The 13,519-nt window shown below is 42.6% G+C and overlaps 1 protein-coding gene across 7 annotated transcripts in view; it reads left to right on the top strand.

The window, feature by feature from the left end:
- KLHL13 (kelch like family member 13) overlaps window positions 1-13,519 on the top strand; it is a 570,056-nt gene that overhangs the window by 516,654 nt on the left and 39,883 nt on the right. For 2 of the 7 annotated variants that reach the window (XM_083722897.1, XM_083722898.1), the window contains exons 4-5: window positions 9,067-9,111; window positions 9,686-9,799. The exons of 3 other annotated variants lie outside the window; for them this stretch is intronic. In XM_083722897.1, the coding sequence (XP_083579023.1) occupies window positions 9,067-9,111; window positions 9,686-9,799 (159 nt within the window). Of the gene's footprint in view, window positions 1-3,112; window positions 3,404-9,016; window positions 9,112-9,685; window positions 9,800-13,519 lie in introns of those variants that run through there. 2 more of the 7 variants (XM_083722896.1, XM_083722894.1) reach the window with 2 other exon arrangements.

The raw sequence follows: 13,519 nt of genomic DNA, 5'->3' as shown, positions 1-13,519 counted from the left end.
GTTGCCCATGTGTTTGTGAGCTTGGTTCAAAGGGTTAGTGATTATCTTTCAAGTCCAGTGCAGTTTGGTACAATGGGACCATTCCTCCCCGTCAAGCATCTTTATTAAAGTTTATCAGCAGAGGCCCTCTGCTTTTCACGTTTGATTGGGATTGGGGTGAGAGCTTTCTCCTAGGTGGAAGCTCCTTCCTGCAGAAAGGCTGCCCTGCCCTTTCTTTAATGGCACTTCTGCTGCATGGCAGAAACCTTCCTCATTAGGAAGGCTTTGGTGCTATAAACAACATCAGCCACCAGGCCTGCATTGTTCTCCTGTCTTCCCAGTGCCACATGTTGCTACTACTTAGCAAGGATCGGGTGGAAGGGCAAGACAGGGGAGCTCTGTGTAGGTGTAGTGGTAGAGCCAAATCAGTGCTGCTCCCACTCCAGGCAGCCAGAGACCCTGAGGATGTCTAAGGCTTTGACTGCCTGGCCTGAGACGTAGGGAGGGTCTAGGGTGAAGGAATCTGCTGAATGTGTTGTAGTGATCTCCTCTCTTGTTATGTGTGAGGTGTTTGCCAGATCTATCCTCCAAGCTTCCATCAGAAAGTTTGGTGTGTTCTTCCATTGCCTCTCCTTGCTGCCATTCCAGAGGTAGATCAGTTCCAAGAGTGTTGGGGAGTTCTGTTGGTTCTAGTCTCTTTGTTGTTGTGATCTGTGTTGATCCTCTTGGGATAAGATCGAAGGGGAAGCCCCAGCAATATTTAATTCCAGCTTTTTGCAGTTTAATTCTGTAAGCACATAAAGCCTCCCGCCCCCCAGCCCTGTGTTTCAGAAGCCAGACCTTCATTACCATAACTGGAATGTTTTTATAAGGATATTAGGTTCCACAGTTTGTTCCACATTTCCTCTTTCTTCCTGTAATGTACAGAGCAGACAATTATATCATGGAGGAAGTACCCTCAGTTTGGGTTTGAGTGCTTTTGTGTGCCTGTTCAAAACCAGCTGCAGAGATTATGAGGTCTAGAAACATTGATTTAAGCCATGTGACAATAAAATGTGCAAGGTCATTTCCTTCCATGCCCTCTTCAAAAGAACGAAAATGTAAAATTATTCTACAATTTAAATTTTCTGCATCTTCAGGCATGTTGCGTATATCTTTTTCTAATTATTTGATATTTTTGTAATGGATTTGGCTTAATTCTTTTGTTGTTTTCTGTTAAAGAGTCAAGCCTTGTGTTAGGTTCTGTCAGTTTTGATTCCGTTGGAAGCATTAGTTCTTTTCAAGTGTTTTTAATAAGCTTTCAAGTGTTTTATAGCATCATAGTTCTTCTCTAAGTTATTGCTTCCATGTTCTTTCTCAAACAAGGAAGAGGCCTCTTTTGAGGGTGGTGCCATCTTGGCTGCTGTCTCCATTATTGTCTTCATCGCTGCCCTCTCTCAGGCAGGAAGAATTAAGAGACATCATCTTTTACTTTCAGCTTTTCTGAATGCCTTTGCATTCCCCTCTCCTTTCCTCAAGGTTTGGGTTTTTTTAGGCAGCAGGGACTTTTGTTCCAAGCTGTTTTTCTGGGCTTTGGAGGAGAGCTTAGAGCAGAGCTTTCCAAACTGTGTGTCGTGACATGTTAGCCTGTTGGCTGCAGTGTGTAGGTGTGTTGCATGAATGCTCCCCATGCTCCTCCCGGGGCTGGAAGGGGGTTAGTTTAACCTCTGGTTTGCTAGTACAGTAAAAGTGAATTACCATGTCGTTAAATGATGCATGTCTAAAAATGAAAAGTTTGGAAAGCTCTGAGTTTAACTGGCCATCTTATTTCCATCGTGGCCATCCCCCTGACTGGCTGAAGAATTGATGGTTTCTTCTCCCGCTGTCCTTAGGACAGATTGAGGCAGTCCATGCTCTGTTCATCTGTACATTTTTTTCCTCAGGTAAGTGAACTTGTGTACACCAGGTCAGATGATTGAAGGAAAATAACTTGAATCCTGCTTCCACCTTTCCCTTGTACAGCTCAGTTGTCACTCAGCTGCTGTGCTTTGTAGCTTGCCCATTAAAAGAAGAGTCATGAACATCAGTTTAAATCAGGCATAGGCAAACTCTGGCCCTCCAGATATTTGGGACTACAATTCCCATCATCCCTAGCTAACAGGAACAGTTGTCAGGGATGATGGGAATTGTAGTCCCAAACATCTGGGGGGGCCAGAGTTTGCCTATGCCTGGTTTAAATGCATGCTCTTAATCTGTTCACATAATCACCAGAAGGTGGCATTACTGATTTTGAATAAACATCACCTCACTTTCTGGGTCTTAAACGTCATTGTGTAATAACTTTGCCTCTGGGTGCTGCAGAATGTGACAGAAATTTGTGCAGCTAAGATTCTTCAATGTAGAGGGAGCTGCCATATTGATCTGTTTTTATCTTAAGCTGCCGTCTAATTCACTTCTGTCATATTGACAAAGCTTCACTCCCCCCTCCCCCAAATGTGAAGTTTATAGCAGGCTTACCTAAGGATTGGACCAAATCATAATTCTTTGGAAAGCAGGAATATACAGTGGCACCTCGGGTTACATACGCTTCGGGTTACATACGCTTCAGGTTGCAGACTCCACTAACCCAGAAATAGTGCTTCAGGTTAAGAACTTTGCTTCAGGATGAGAACAGAAATCGCGCAGCAGCGGCGCTGCAGCAGTGGGAGGCCCCATTAGCTAAATTGGTGCTTCAGGTTAAAAACTGTTTCAGGTTAAGAACGGGCCTCCAGAACGAATTAAGTACTTAACCCGAGGTACCACTGTAGCACCAAAATGATACAGCATCATTGACAGTGTGATAATACATATGTTTACTTGGAAGTAAGCCCCCCCCCCCCCGATAAGACTTGCATCTTTTGTTTAAACACATAGATTACACAAAGTCAACCTGAGTAGTCACACACATTGTAACTAAGTTTGAACAGGTATTTAATTTGAATTTTCTGTGACCCTGCAAGTGCTGAATTATATGAATGGGAAACTGATGCTGCCATTTTGTTCAGAATATCACTTTTAATAAGAAGGTACATCAATGCTGACCTGAAGTACATAAAGGACAAGATGTTAATCATTTGTTCTAATTCACTGTGTTTGTATTCTCCTCTTAGATAAGGCCCCACTAGTGTTCATCCAGATTTCTGGCCAAGTCCCCTGTCCTCTTAGGACCAGTGGTATAGAAGCATTAAGTACTCCTAAACCTTCCACTGGGTGCAGTATCCCTTCCAGAAGACCCTGTTGCACATTCTGAATTCCTTTAGCTTCATTTTGGTGCTATAAGCACTATGATGGGGGCACGTCCTTCTGGAGCGGAGGAGCAGAGAAACCCTGGTCTACTGATAGTGCCCTGTTTTTGAGCTCTTAAGGCTTTATTGTTCGGAAACTGAAAACGACACTATACTTTTGGGTAAGTGCCTGTGGACTATCACATCTTCCGTAAAGTCTGCTTTTGCTAGAAATGTCTTATCTTCCAGAGGTGGATCTAACAGAAACATGGCTTTGGATTGTTTGTTACCAGCATGTCAGCCGAATACCCCCCCCCCCCAACCTCCAGAAAACAATTTAAAAACAAAATTAAAAAGCAGTTTTAAAGAATGTAAACAGTATTCTCTGCTGGGTAGCAGCAGCAGTCCTTTTACAGTCTATCAGGCCCTGTCCTACGCCTGGTGGAGAGAGGCAGGAGCAGGACCCTCAGACTCTCAGCAGCTGCTCTGTGTCGTGTGTGTGCGCGCACTTGCATTGCTCTGTCCCCAAATTGTAATGAACTTCTTAATGATCCTGAGTCTCACACCTGCAGGCAACTTGACTAGGAGGAAATTAGTATGAGGGTATTTTTCCTATGATTTTTGGGTGGGGGGGTGGGGGGAACAGGAAGGAGGATACAGTGTGAAGTTGAAGTTTTCCTGTAATCCTTGCTTTCATTACATAGCTGAATAGAACAGAATTGTGTGTTTGTGTTATATTTAATGGTGTTTGGAAAGGACAAATGTACTGTGGAAAAACCTTTTAAGACCTCAAGCTGTCTAGATCTTACATGATTAAAAGGTCACAATTTGAGGCCAGCTTAATCTATAATTCCAACCCTGAATAGCAGTGACATGTCATCTGAGAAGCAAATAAATGTGATCCCTGGTGTATAAGGATGCATTAATTCAACAGTTCTATTAATTAATTAATGTTTTACTGAGTAGATTCCATATTTAGTTATTGCTTAATTGGTAATTGTGTGATTTTCCTTTTCTGGCACGCTTTATATTGTCTAGAGATGAAGGTGTTTTTGAAAGAGCATGCAGTGCCTATGCATAGTTGCATTTATTGCCACATGGATCTTGCAAGTTCTGGAAATATGATGGATCTAGCTCTTTGGCTGCTAGTAGCAATAGCTTAAAATATAGCAACTCCATCCTTAAGCCCCCTTATATGAGGTACTCCCTTGTGTTTTAATTTCCGCATGTTGTTGAGTTCCAAATGGAAAACAAAGTCTACATTTTAGTATAGTACTTGTGTTTGACCTAGAAATTGCAGATAGTGCAGAATGCTGCAGCAGGTTGCTGACAGGAGTGAGAGCTCTGATGAGACGTATACACTGGTTCATGTTCGGTGTATATAAAGCCATTAACAGCTTGGGACCAGTTTTCTTGTGCGACTGCCTTTCCCTGTATGTCATAGTTGGAAGGGACCCTAAGGGTCATCTAGCTCAACCCCCTGCAATGCAGGAATCTCAACTTGACCGCTTCATTCTCTGCAGCTAGCACTTTTACAGGTGCCGTGTAACACTCATTTGATAGTTCTAAGAAATGGATCTTTCATTGTGGTGGCACCCACAGTTTTCAACTTCCTGCTTGTTGAAATCAGGCGCCTTCACAGTACTCTTTTCAGCGTTTGCTTAAAATATTTTTGCTTAGGCAAGCCTATGCAGGTATGCAGCTGTTGACGTGATGTCATCTCTTTTACTGTTGATTTCAATTATTTTTAAATGTGCTTAACTGTTTTTTATTCATCATTCTAATATTTCTTGTAAATTACTTACAAGCTTTATTACAATCAACTGTCATATAAGTTTTGTTAAGTACAGTAAGAATAAAACACCAAGTGCTTACAGAAGGCACAGCATTGCTGGGAGTTCTTTTAACCCCTCCCTTGACCACTTCTTGGAGGCTTTGCCGTGTGACCAAGCAAGGAAGACTGTAGACAGAGCATGGATACCCAGTGCACTGACCCTTGATGCTGTTTTCTTGGTTGGGGTCTCTCTTTGCCCCCTTCTATCATGAGCGCTGCTAAACTTACCCTCCTTCCATAGCCTTTGGCCTTTCACCTTTAAGATTTCAGCTACTGGCCACTGAAAAAAACCCGGTGCGTGGCATCCTAGTGACTTGCAATCTGCTATGAACATTTTGTTTCATCAGCAGCTGAAGCATGTCTTGGCCAGAGTTTGGTACTGCTATTTGCACGCCCAGTTTATTGTGCATGTGGTAGAAGAATGTACACCATGTAAAAAAATGCAGCCCACCATCTGCTCAGATTGCTTTCCGGAAGAAAGATGAGCCAGCAGCTGTCTCAGCTAATATATCCAAGGTTTTCATTGTGATTTAGCATTGCTGTGTTGAAAGGGACTGAAAAGTGTATCTAGTCTGTCCTCCTGACAGAAGACAGAGCCCTATTTTGAAATAACTCCTTATAGAGTGAGGATTTCAGATGGGGTTACTAAGTTGTAACTGTTTTGATGATATGATGCATCTGATCAGATATGTTAACTGAGTTGTGCAATACATGTTTTTATCAAGAAATATTGAGTGCTATCCAGCTAAATCATGTTCAGAGTAGACCCATTGAAGTCAGTGGGCTTAAGTAACAAGTCCAATGATTTCAGTGGGTCTTCCTGAAGTATGATGAAAGTATGATGCCCACCTCTAGGTGGCTCCAGCACCTACAGCTCTCCTCAGAATGATAGATGCTCCTGGTTGTTTGGAGCAAGCTTCTCCAACCTGGTGTCTTCCTGATGTTTTCAACTACAGCTGCTGTCTTCCCTGACCATTGGCCATCCTCGCTGGGGCTGATGAGAGTTGTAGTCCACACAGCCTGGAGGGCCCCAGGTTGAAAAAGGCTTATCTAGAAAACTGAGCAGCTGAGATATGTGAGCTAAATCCCATGCCAAGATGAAGAGTGTTAATAATGGTCTCATCTGGGGAAAACATTGCCGCCCCTTCCCAATATATAGAACAGTTGAAAAAACTCAATCACTTAGTCTCCCGAGTGAAGTATTTTCTTGAATTTCTGCAGTGTTGGCGATTATTTGGCTTGATTAACTCTGTTCCCACTGGAAGAAGTACTGGTAATTGTTCCAGAGGATTCCAAACCAATGTGTTGCCTTGAGGAGGGTGTGTTGCCTCTTTTCAGAGATCAGCTCTTTTTTTGGGAGGGGGGTTAGGGGTAGGTTCTGAAATGGCTTGCATTTTATCCTTTGCTTCAGTTGGCTGTACAGCTTTATTGTTCTTACACATTGGTAGTATGGGCTGAAGGCAAAGGTCTGTTTAGAGAGGAGCAGAATTGATGAGTTGCTGGAACTGTTAATACTAATACAGTGGCACCTCAGGTTAAGTACTTAATTCGTTCCGGAGGTCCGTTCTTAACCTGAAACTGTTCTTAACCTGAAGCACCACTTTAGCTAATGGGGCCTTCTGCTGCTGCTGGGCCGCCAGAGCACGATTTCTGTTCTCATCCTGAATCAAAGTTCTTAACCTGAAGCAGTATTTCTGGGTTAGTGGAGTCTGTAACCTGAAGCATATGTAACCTGAAGTGTATGTAACCCGAGGTACCACCGTATTGTATGTAACCCGAGGTACCACCGTATTGGTGAGCTCTGTGAAATAGCAATTGTTTGATTTACAGTAATGGAGGAGGACTGGGAGCCTCTAACGGAAAACAAGGTAAACAAGCCATTTCCCTGATCAAATTGCATGGTGGCTTTCTGCCCTGCAGTGCCTCCAAGGGGTCAGTGCTGATGAGCAGTGAGGATCTTGGCCTCTGGTTGGCAATAGTGCCCTTGTAACTGCATAGCTCTTATGGCACCTTCTTGACCAGACTTGACCAGACTCCTGCACTGAGGAAGATTTACCACCAATTTACCACCCCCCCCCTTAGTGCACTGGCACATAGGCACATAGCAGAATTACCATATTCTGTTACTCCACAAGCAGCAGGTCTTCTGTCTTGCTTGCCACAACTAGGCAACGCTTGAGGTTGAACAGCAGTGACCTTGCTTCTCTTGTCTTCAGTAGGTGTCAGTAGATGAAAGGCACTCTTTTAGTACTGAACTTGATCATTAATCTTGCTTTTTAAAAAATAAATGTGTGAAACACACCAGTGATCTGGCAGAGAAGCAATGATTATGTAATGTGTACAGTGTTAAGTTTAGACAATGGTGCTTGGCTGCATGATGCAAAGGATTCATGAGTGACGGCAGGGTCCAGTGTGGAGCGATCTATGCAAATGAGACCAGTTCATACACTGTTGGTAGTACAAGCTTTGAAAAGTAGGCATCAGTCAGCATGTAAATGTGTGACTTTATCCAGTTCTGTGAATGCAGCCTTTGGCGTTGGCTGCATGCTTCAGTAAATCTGCTTTTATTGGCAATAAATCTGGCTGGTCTTATCAGCAAAACCAGATCTCTGGAGTGTCAAGTTTTCTTTCTTAGAATGAAAATCCAGAGCTGAATATGCTCACAGTGTCACATGTGGCATGTGCATCTGCCTTCTACCCCCACATATTTGAACTCCCTATCTTGCTAATTTTCAGTAGCGTTTGTGATATTAACATGTCCTGCCCCTACATTGCTTTAAGAAGGCTGCTTAAAAGATTGTTCTCCTTGGGTTAGGGCTATAGGCCCAGCAACATTCAGTTCAGCTCTCTGTGTTGGTATGTCATATGCCTCTGTACCTTGGATACCTGCCCATAGCTACAGTTCCCCTTGCAGCTTGGGACTTGAACACAAAAATCTTAGAGCCCTTTCTGCTAGTGCCTTTTTCCTGCAATGCAAATGAAGCTGAACAGAAATAGCATTATTAAATAAAAAGCATTCCTGCTTTCATAGCCTTTTCCATTATACAGTATTTAGACTTTTCGCTGAGGAAATATTCAGGTCATGCATGCTACTGAACATAAATCTGAGAGAGAAGGAGACACATCAAGTCCATAAAAATCAATATTGGAGTCCACTTGTGACCCTTCTACAATAGTATGCAAATGCTTAGCACTTGTTCATGGGAGTTGCTGTAGACACACCTAATGGGTCAGTCAAGCCACTGCTTGGTTTGGGGTGAAATTCCTTTCTGTTCTCCCCTACCCTTCCCCTAACAAGCTCTCTGTCAGAGATGCCTTCATAAAGCAGATAAATTTATGTGTGTGCTTTAAGTGCGCTTTTAAAAAATGCGCACGCGCTCTTACACATGGTAACTGCTTGCCCCTGGAGGTCACCACCAGACCACAGGGGCTGTGTTTGGGTATGTGTGACGGACACCTGCGTGTCCAGCTGCTTCGTCAGGACTTGAGGCAATTTGTGAGCTCTTGGGGGGGGGGGGCTGCTCTATTTGATTGTTGATCGTGTTCCTGCAAGGACAGTTATTAGCGGCACATTGCTCTCCATTTGCTGCAGACAGAAGACGGAGAGCAATATACATGTCACCTGAGCATATTGTAAAAATGCATGGGGTTTTTACTCATCTCACCTGGAAGCAGAGAATAGGGAAAATGAGAGTGCCTTGAATACGAAGCTGTGTGGAAGAACATGCAGGAATCTGCAGATATGTATCCTTGTTCGGTCGTTCGGTCGCCCTGACTATGGATTAGGAAAGACTGGTTTTTTCTCTTCTCCTCCCCATTTATTTTCCTTTTTTTCTTAAACAAAAGCAAAAATATACTATTGTTATTATGCAATAGGCTTTTGCCACAATGGCATCCTTGCATTCTTTGGCTTGCACGGAAGCAAAACAGGCTGCTTTGTTTGGTCACTGATCTCTCTGTCGTTTGGCCCAGGGCTATGCTGAGATTTCTCTCCCACTTGTATTGTTGCAGCTCAAATGAAGAATGTTCAGAGGATGACAAGTGTGTACTGAGTCGGTATGTTGCTTCGTTTTCATTATGGATCCCATCTTTTTTCCCCTTCCCCTTTCCCACCCTGCTACTATTGGTCAGAAATCAGGTTAATAGGTACAGAATGTAGTATGGTGCTGCAGTGTGACTGTGAAGGTAGAACAATAGCACTACAGGCTTGTTCTTGGGGTGGGGGGGTGGAGAGGCATTCTTTTTATAGAAAAAAGCTGCATTGTGGTGACTTGTAAAGTGCAGCTCCTTTCTGTCTCTCTCTCTCTCTCTCTCTCTCTCTCTCTCTCCCTCTCCCTCTCCCTCTCTTTCTTTCTGTTGAACATATACTGCAGACAACACTTCTCTAACGAGGTGGCACTATTCGAGTTGGAGTGATAGAATCGCCTTATTGCTTTAGGGGACAGCAGGGTTTAAAATGAGATGCCTCTCAACCCCTTTTTTCAGACTGGAAGCTTTGGTTTAAGCTCACTGGCAAGCTCGCTTGGCTTGTTCCGAGCTTCAGCAGCCACCGTTTTGCCAGTAGCGTGTGTCTGGAATGGAAGTCCAAATTGGTAGTCTGTTATGGAAACGCTGTTTGCTGTTATTGTAGTATCGTGGTGACCAACATGCCATTGAAATGGAAAACGAGTTCTCCTGCTATGTGGAAATTCCCAGTTCCTGTGCTTAAAACATCCAGGTCGTCGCCACTTTCTCCAGCATACATGTAAGTGAGAGAATTGAGGCTATTTTAAGGTGGGGTTTCTTTTGTGAGATTACATCCCCCCCCTCCCCGGGCTTTTGTTTTGTGAGACATAACCCCCCTCCTTCCCCCCCCTTTTCTTACATGGTGCCCTGATGTGACATTGGTCTCAGAATTTTTATTTCTAACCTTGCATTTCTTTCATTAGAACCTCTAAAATTTAACACTCCTTTTGTTGTCAGTTTCCCATTTTTTCTCCCCTCCCCAAACGATGGATGTTGTGTTGAGTCGTTCCTTTGTTGAAAAAGCAGAGAAATGGTGCAGATTTGGCCACATTCATAATTCCTTTTCGGTGCCTATTGTCAAAGTTTGTGTGGTCATTTGTCCTTAAAGATCTTACATGAGCAAGTCAGAATCATCAGTACCCAGATCTTCCTTTTTATAGCTAATTTAAAAAATGAATATGTATGTAATGCCTACCATTATGTCATTTCTGTATTGTGTGTTTGTGTGGCACTGTGAAATATTGGAATTGCTTCCTTTGACTGCAGTTTTTTACCCGTTCTTTAGCTGTTCCTTAGAAGTCAAAGCAGAAGTCAAAAATTAAATGTTGCCACTGCCAGATATGCCTTGATTGGGCTTAGGATTCATATTTTTAAAGGGCACTGTGGCATTTTAATAGACTGTGTTTTTCTGGCTGACATTGAGCACCACACATGGCCTGCAAAAAATGAATGCAGTAAGGAGAAGTTAACTTGGTTCTAGTAGTGCTCATTAATAAATGAGCCATGGTGGGAACAGCTTCCATGGTTCATACTTATAAAACACAAAATATATGCTCAGCCAGCATTGAGGCAGTTCTCCTTGAGGGTTGCATGAATGAAATGTGGTAACTTGATGCTTTCAGCTTGTATACGTACCAACATCACAAAGGAGCAAATTGCTCATCAGTTTTGTTGGGCAAATATGATTAGCAGCATCATTTTGCTGAAATACCTTTTTTTTTTTTTTTAAAAAAAGCTTTTTACTAACTTGGAGCATCTAAAAATTATAGTATCATAATTCTGAAGCTTGAAAGCAAATTGTTGAGTGTGACGCATCGGAAGGGGGAAATGGCTTTGTGCTAAGGGTTTTCAGGCATTTTCATATTTCAGAGAGAACCGGCATTGCCTAGTGATCAGCACTGTTGTGGATTTAAAAAACATTGGAAAGAAAGGGAAACTCTGCTCTAGGCTAATTTCTGGTGTGCCTACCACTTACACAAAGGGAGTTTGCTGCCATTGTTGTCTGTAGAGGCAGCATATAAAAAATACAGTGTTGAACAGAACTGTGCATGGTTGGTGCATTGTCCAGCTCTTATACAGCAATACATGAGGCATAAATGTTCAGGAGGCAGCTTCAACTGTAGGTGAGAAGCCACAATTGTCTCTGTGAAAACTGGGTTTCATTCATAGGTGTGTAAGCTTCAGCTTGTAGAAGGTTGCTTAAGTATTGTTTTAAAATAATATAAAAATTCTCTAGAGGTCCTTACGAACTGCTCTGTTGTAAATATTCCTGCGATAGGTGTTTATACTTTAGTTATAAGTAACTTTGTCTTCCATTCTGCATTCTATTTAGGGAGGGGGTTGGCATTGCTATACTGGTGACTAAAAACTTCTATTATGCCATGCATAATTATTGGCATACCCACGCTCATGCCAAACCACTGCTACCTGCCCTTAGCACTTGGTGTCTGGTGGGCTATAATTCACAACGTATTAAATCAGGACTAAAAGGACCAACCACTTAATGTCAGAATACAGTGTATGAGGGCTACTGCAGACCTGAAATGTTTTTCAAGTTTTTGTTTGGTAGAATATGTTCTACAATAGGATTCCAGAATGCCCCAAGCTAAAAACCCTTTGAAATCTAAGGGCGACCAGAGTGATGATTACAAATATGGTGCAGTTTGCCATTAGGAATTGGTAGAATCACTTTGCTCATTATCAGTTTTAAACAGTAGTGCGTTATGATTCAGTGCCAAAGCTCTGAGTGTCTTGGTTTTCTTAAAACATGTGCTTTGATTAAATGCCATTCCCTGTCATATCCATTGGTCTTTAATGTTGCAATTTTAGAAGTGAGGAAGAAGCCCTGTTTTTACCACTCTTCTAGCAGCAGTATTGTGTTAATGCATAGAATTTGCCTTCCAAATCAAGAACCATATGCCTAATTTATCTTGCTTCTTGTAAGAGCTTTATGCAGATGGGAAAGGGCCGTCCTTGATTAAGACTGACAAAAACTGTGTATGCTGCATGTAACCTGCTTTGCAACCAGGTCAGCTTCTTTCCAAAAAGACTCACTTCATTTTGGCAGACAGAAGGTTACCAAGGCTGAGGTTTTGCCCCTTAACATTCTGTATCTACCTGTTCCTCTTAGAGTAAATTGGGTGTGTTGTAGGAGATTGGGGTCTTTCATGTCCTTTAGAAAACTTTCTACACCTTTGGGAATAAAAGATTTACCTGTTCATACCCTCTGTTTGCGGGGTAGTATGAGCAAAGCTGTTTTTAGCTGGAACTTGCCAGTTCATCTTTCAGGTGGGAGCCGTTGCCATTCTAAGAGCACAGGGGAAGTGTTCATGGTGAGTTCTGGCACCTCTTTTTTTTTTTTTTGGAAAAATAGCACTGGGTATGAGGGATGCACTCGCAGAAGGAATACGGCTTGTGTGCAGTTACTCTTTGTGACTGTGGGGTGAATGTTTTCTGCTTGGAAATCCTATTGATAGGAAAGCACTCCTTTTTTTCATAGGGCAGAAGGAATTAAAAAATGGGCAGGCTCTCCTTATACCTGATCATTGTGATGTAGGTTTGTTCAGTGGATTGTGTGAGTGTCAATTCTCCATGAGTCTGTTCACCAAAGGTGAGCAGAACACACAGCTCTCTAATTCTTGTTTGTGAAACTCCTGTGTCTCAATTTGTCCACATCTCTTCTTTGTGTGCCAGAGGACTTGAGGGTGGAAAGTGGCAACAGTAAACAGTGGAAAGCAAGTAAGTTAAGACAAAATATGAATTGTGGGTGGTTGTAAGTGCTGCCAACTCAGGTGGTCACAGACTGGGGGCGAACGAACAGGATCTGCAGTGCTAGTTAATCTAAACCTCACTAAAGCTATGAAGTCTTCTCCTTAGCCTCTTCCCTGCCCCAATAGAATGCAGTGTTTTTGTTTCTACATAGCTGCTACAGCCAGAAAAGACTGTCCCACCTCCCCCCCCCCCCCCATGGAAGAATACAGTGGATGAGAATGGATTTTGCACTTGGAGAAACCTTTTGAGATATCTGCCTAGTAGATATCCTGTGGGTTTTTTTTTTTTTTTTTTTTTTTTTGCTATGTCCTTTCTGTGCAATGTAGATCAGTTAAAAGCTACCGAATTATCAGAGTTAGAAAAGCTAAATACCATGATTACCAAGAAAACTTTCCCTATCTCTTATCCAACTGGTGCTAGTGTGGATTCAGTGAGGTCAGTAGAATTTTTTTAAAAAGGGCTATCCCTCCAGATCATGCCTTATCTGTGTCCAATATGGGAAAGGATACTTCTGTGGAATGCTAGTGGAATCACTGTAGTAAAACTCAGAGGTGAAATCCTCCTGCTTAACTATGACAGCCAAAACAGAGGACTGGTGAAATGTCCTTTTGAAGATGCCAGCACTTCCCTTCAGGTCCCCTTGCAGACATCCATTCCCTGCCACAGATGTAAAGGGAATCCAGAAAGC

This window comes from Podarcis gaigeae, assembly GCF_964106915.1.
Source record: "Podarcis gaigeae genome assembly, chromosome: Z".
NCBI classification, from domain to species: domain Eukaryota; kingdom Metazoa; phylum Chordata; class Lepidosauria; order Squamata; family Lacertidae; genus Podarcis; species Podarcis gaigeae.
This window is presented reverse-complemented; position numbering and strand designations above follow the sequence as displayed.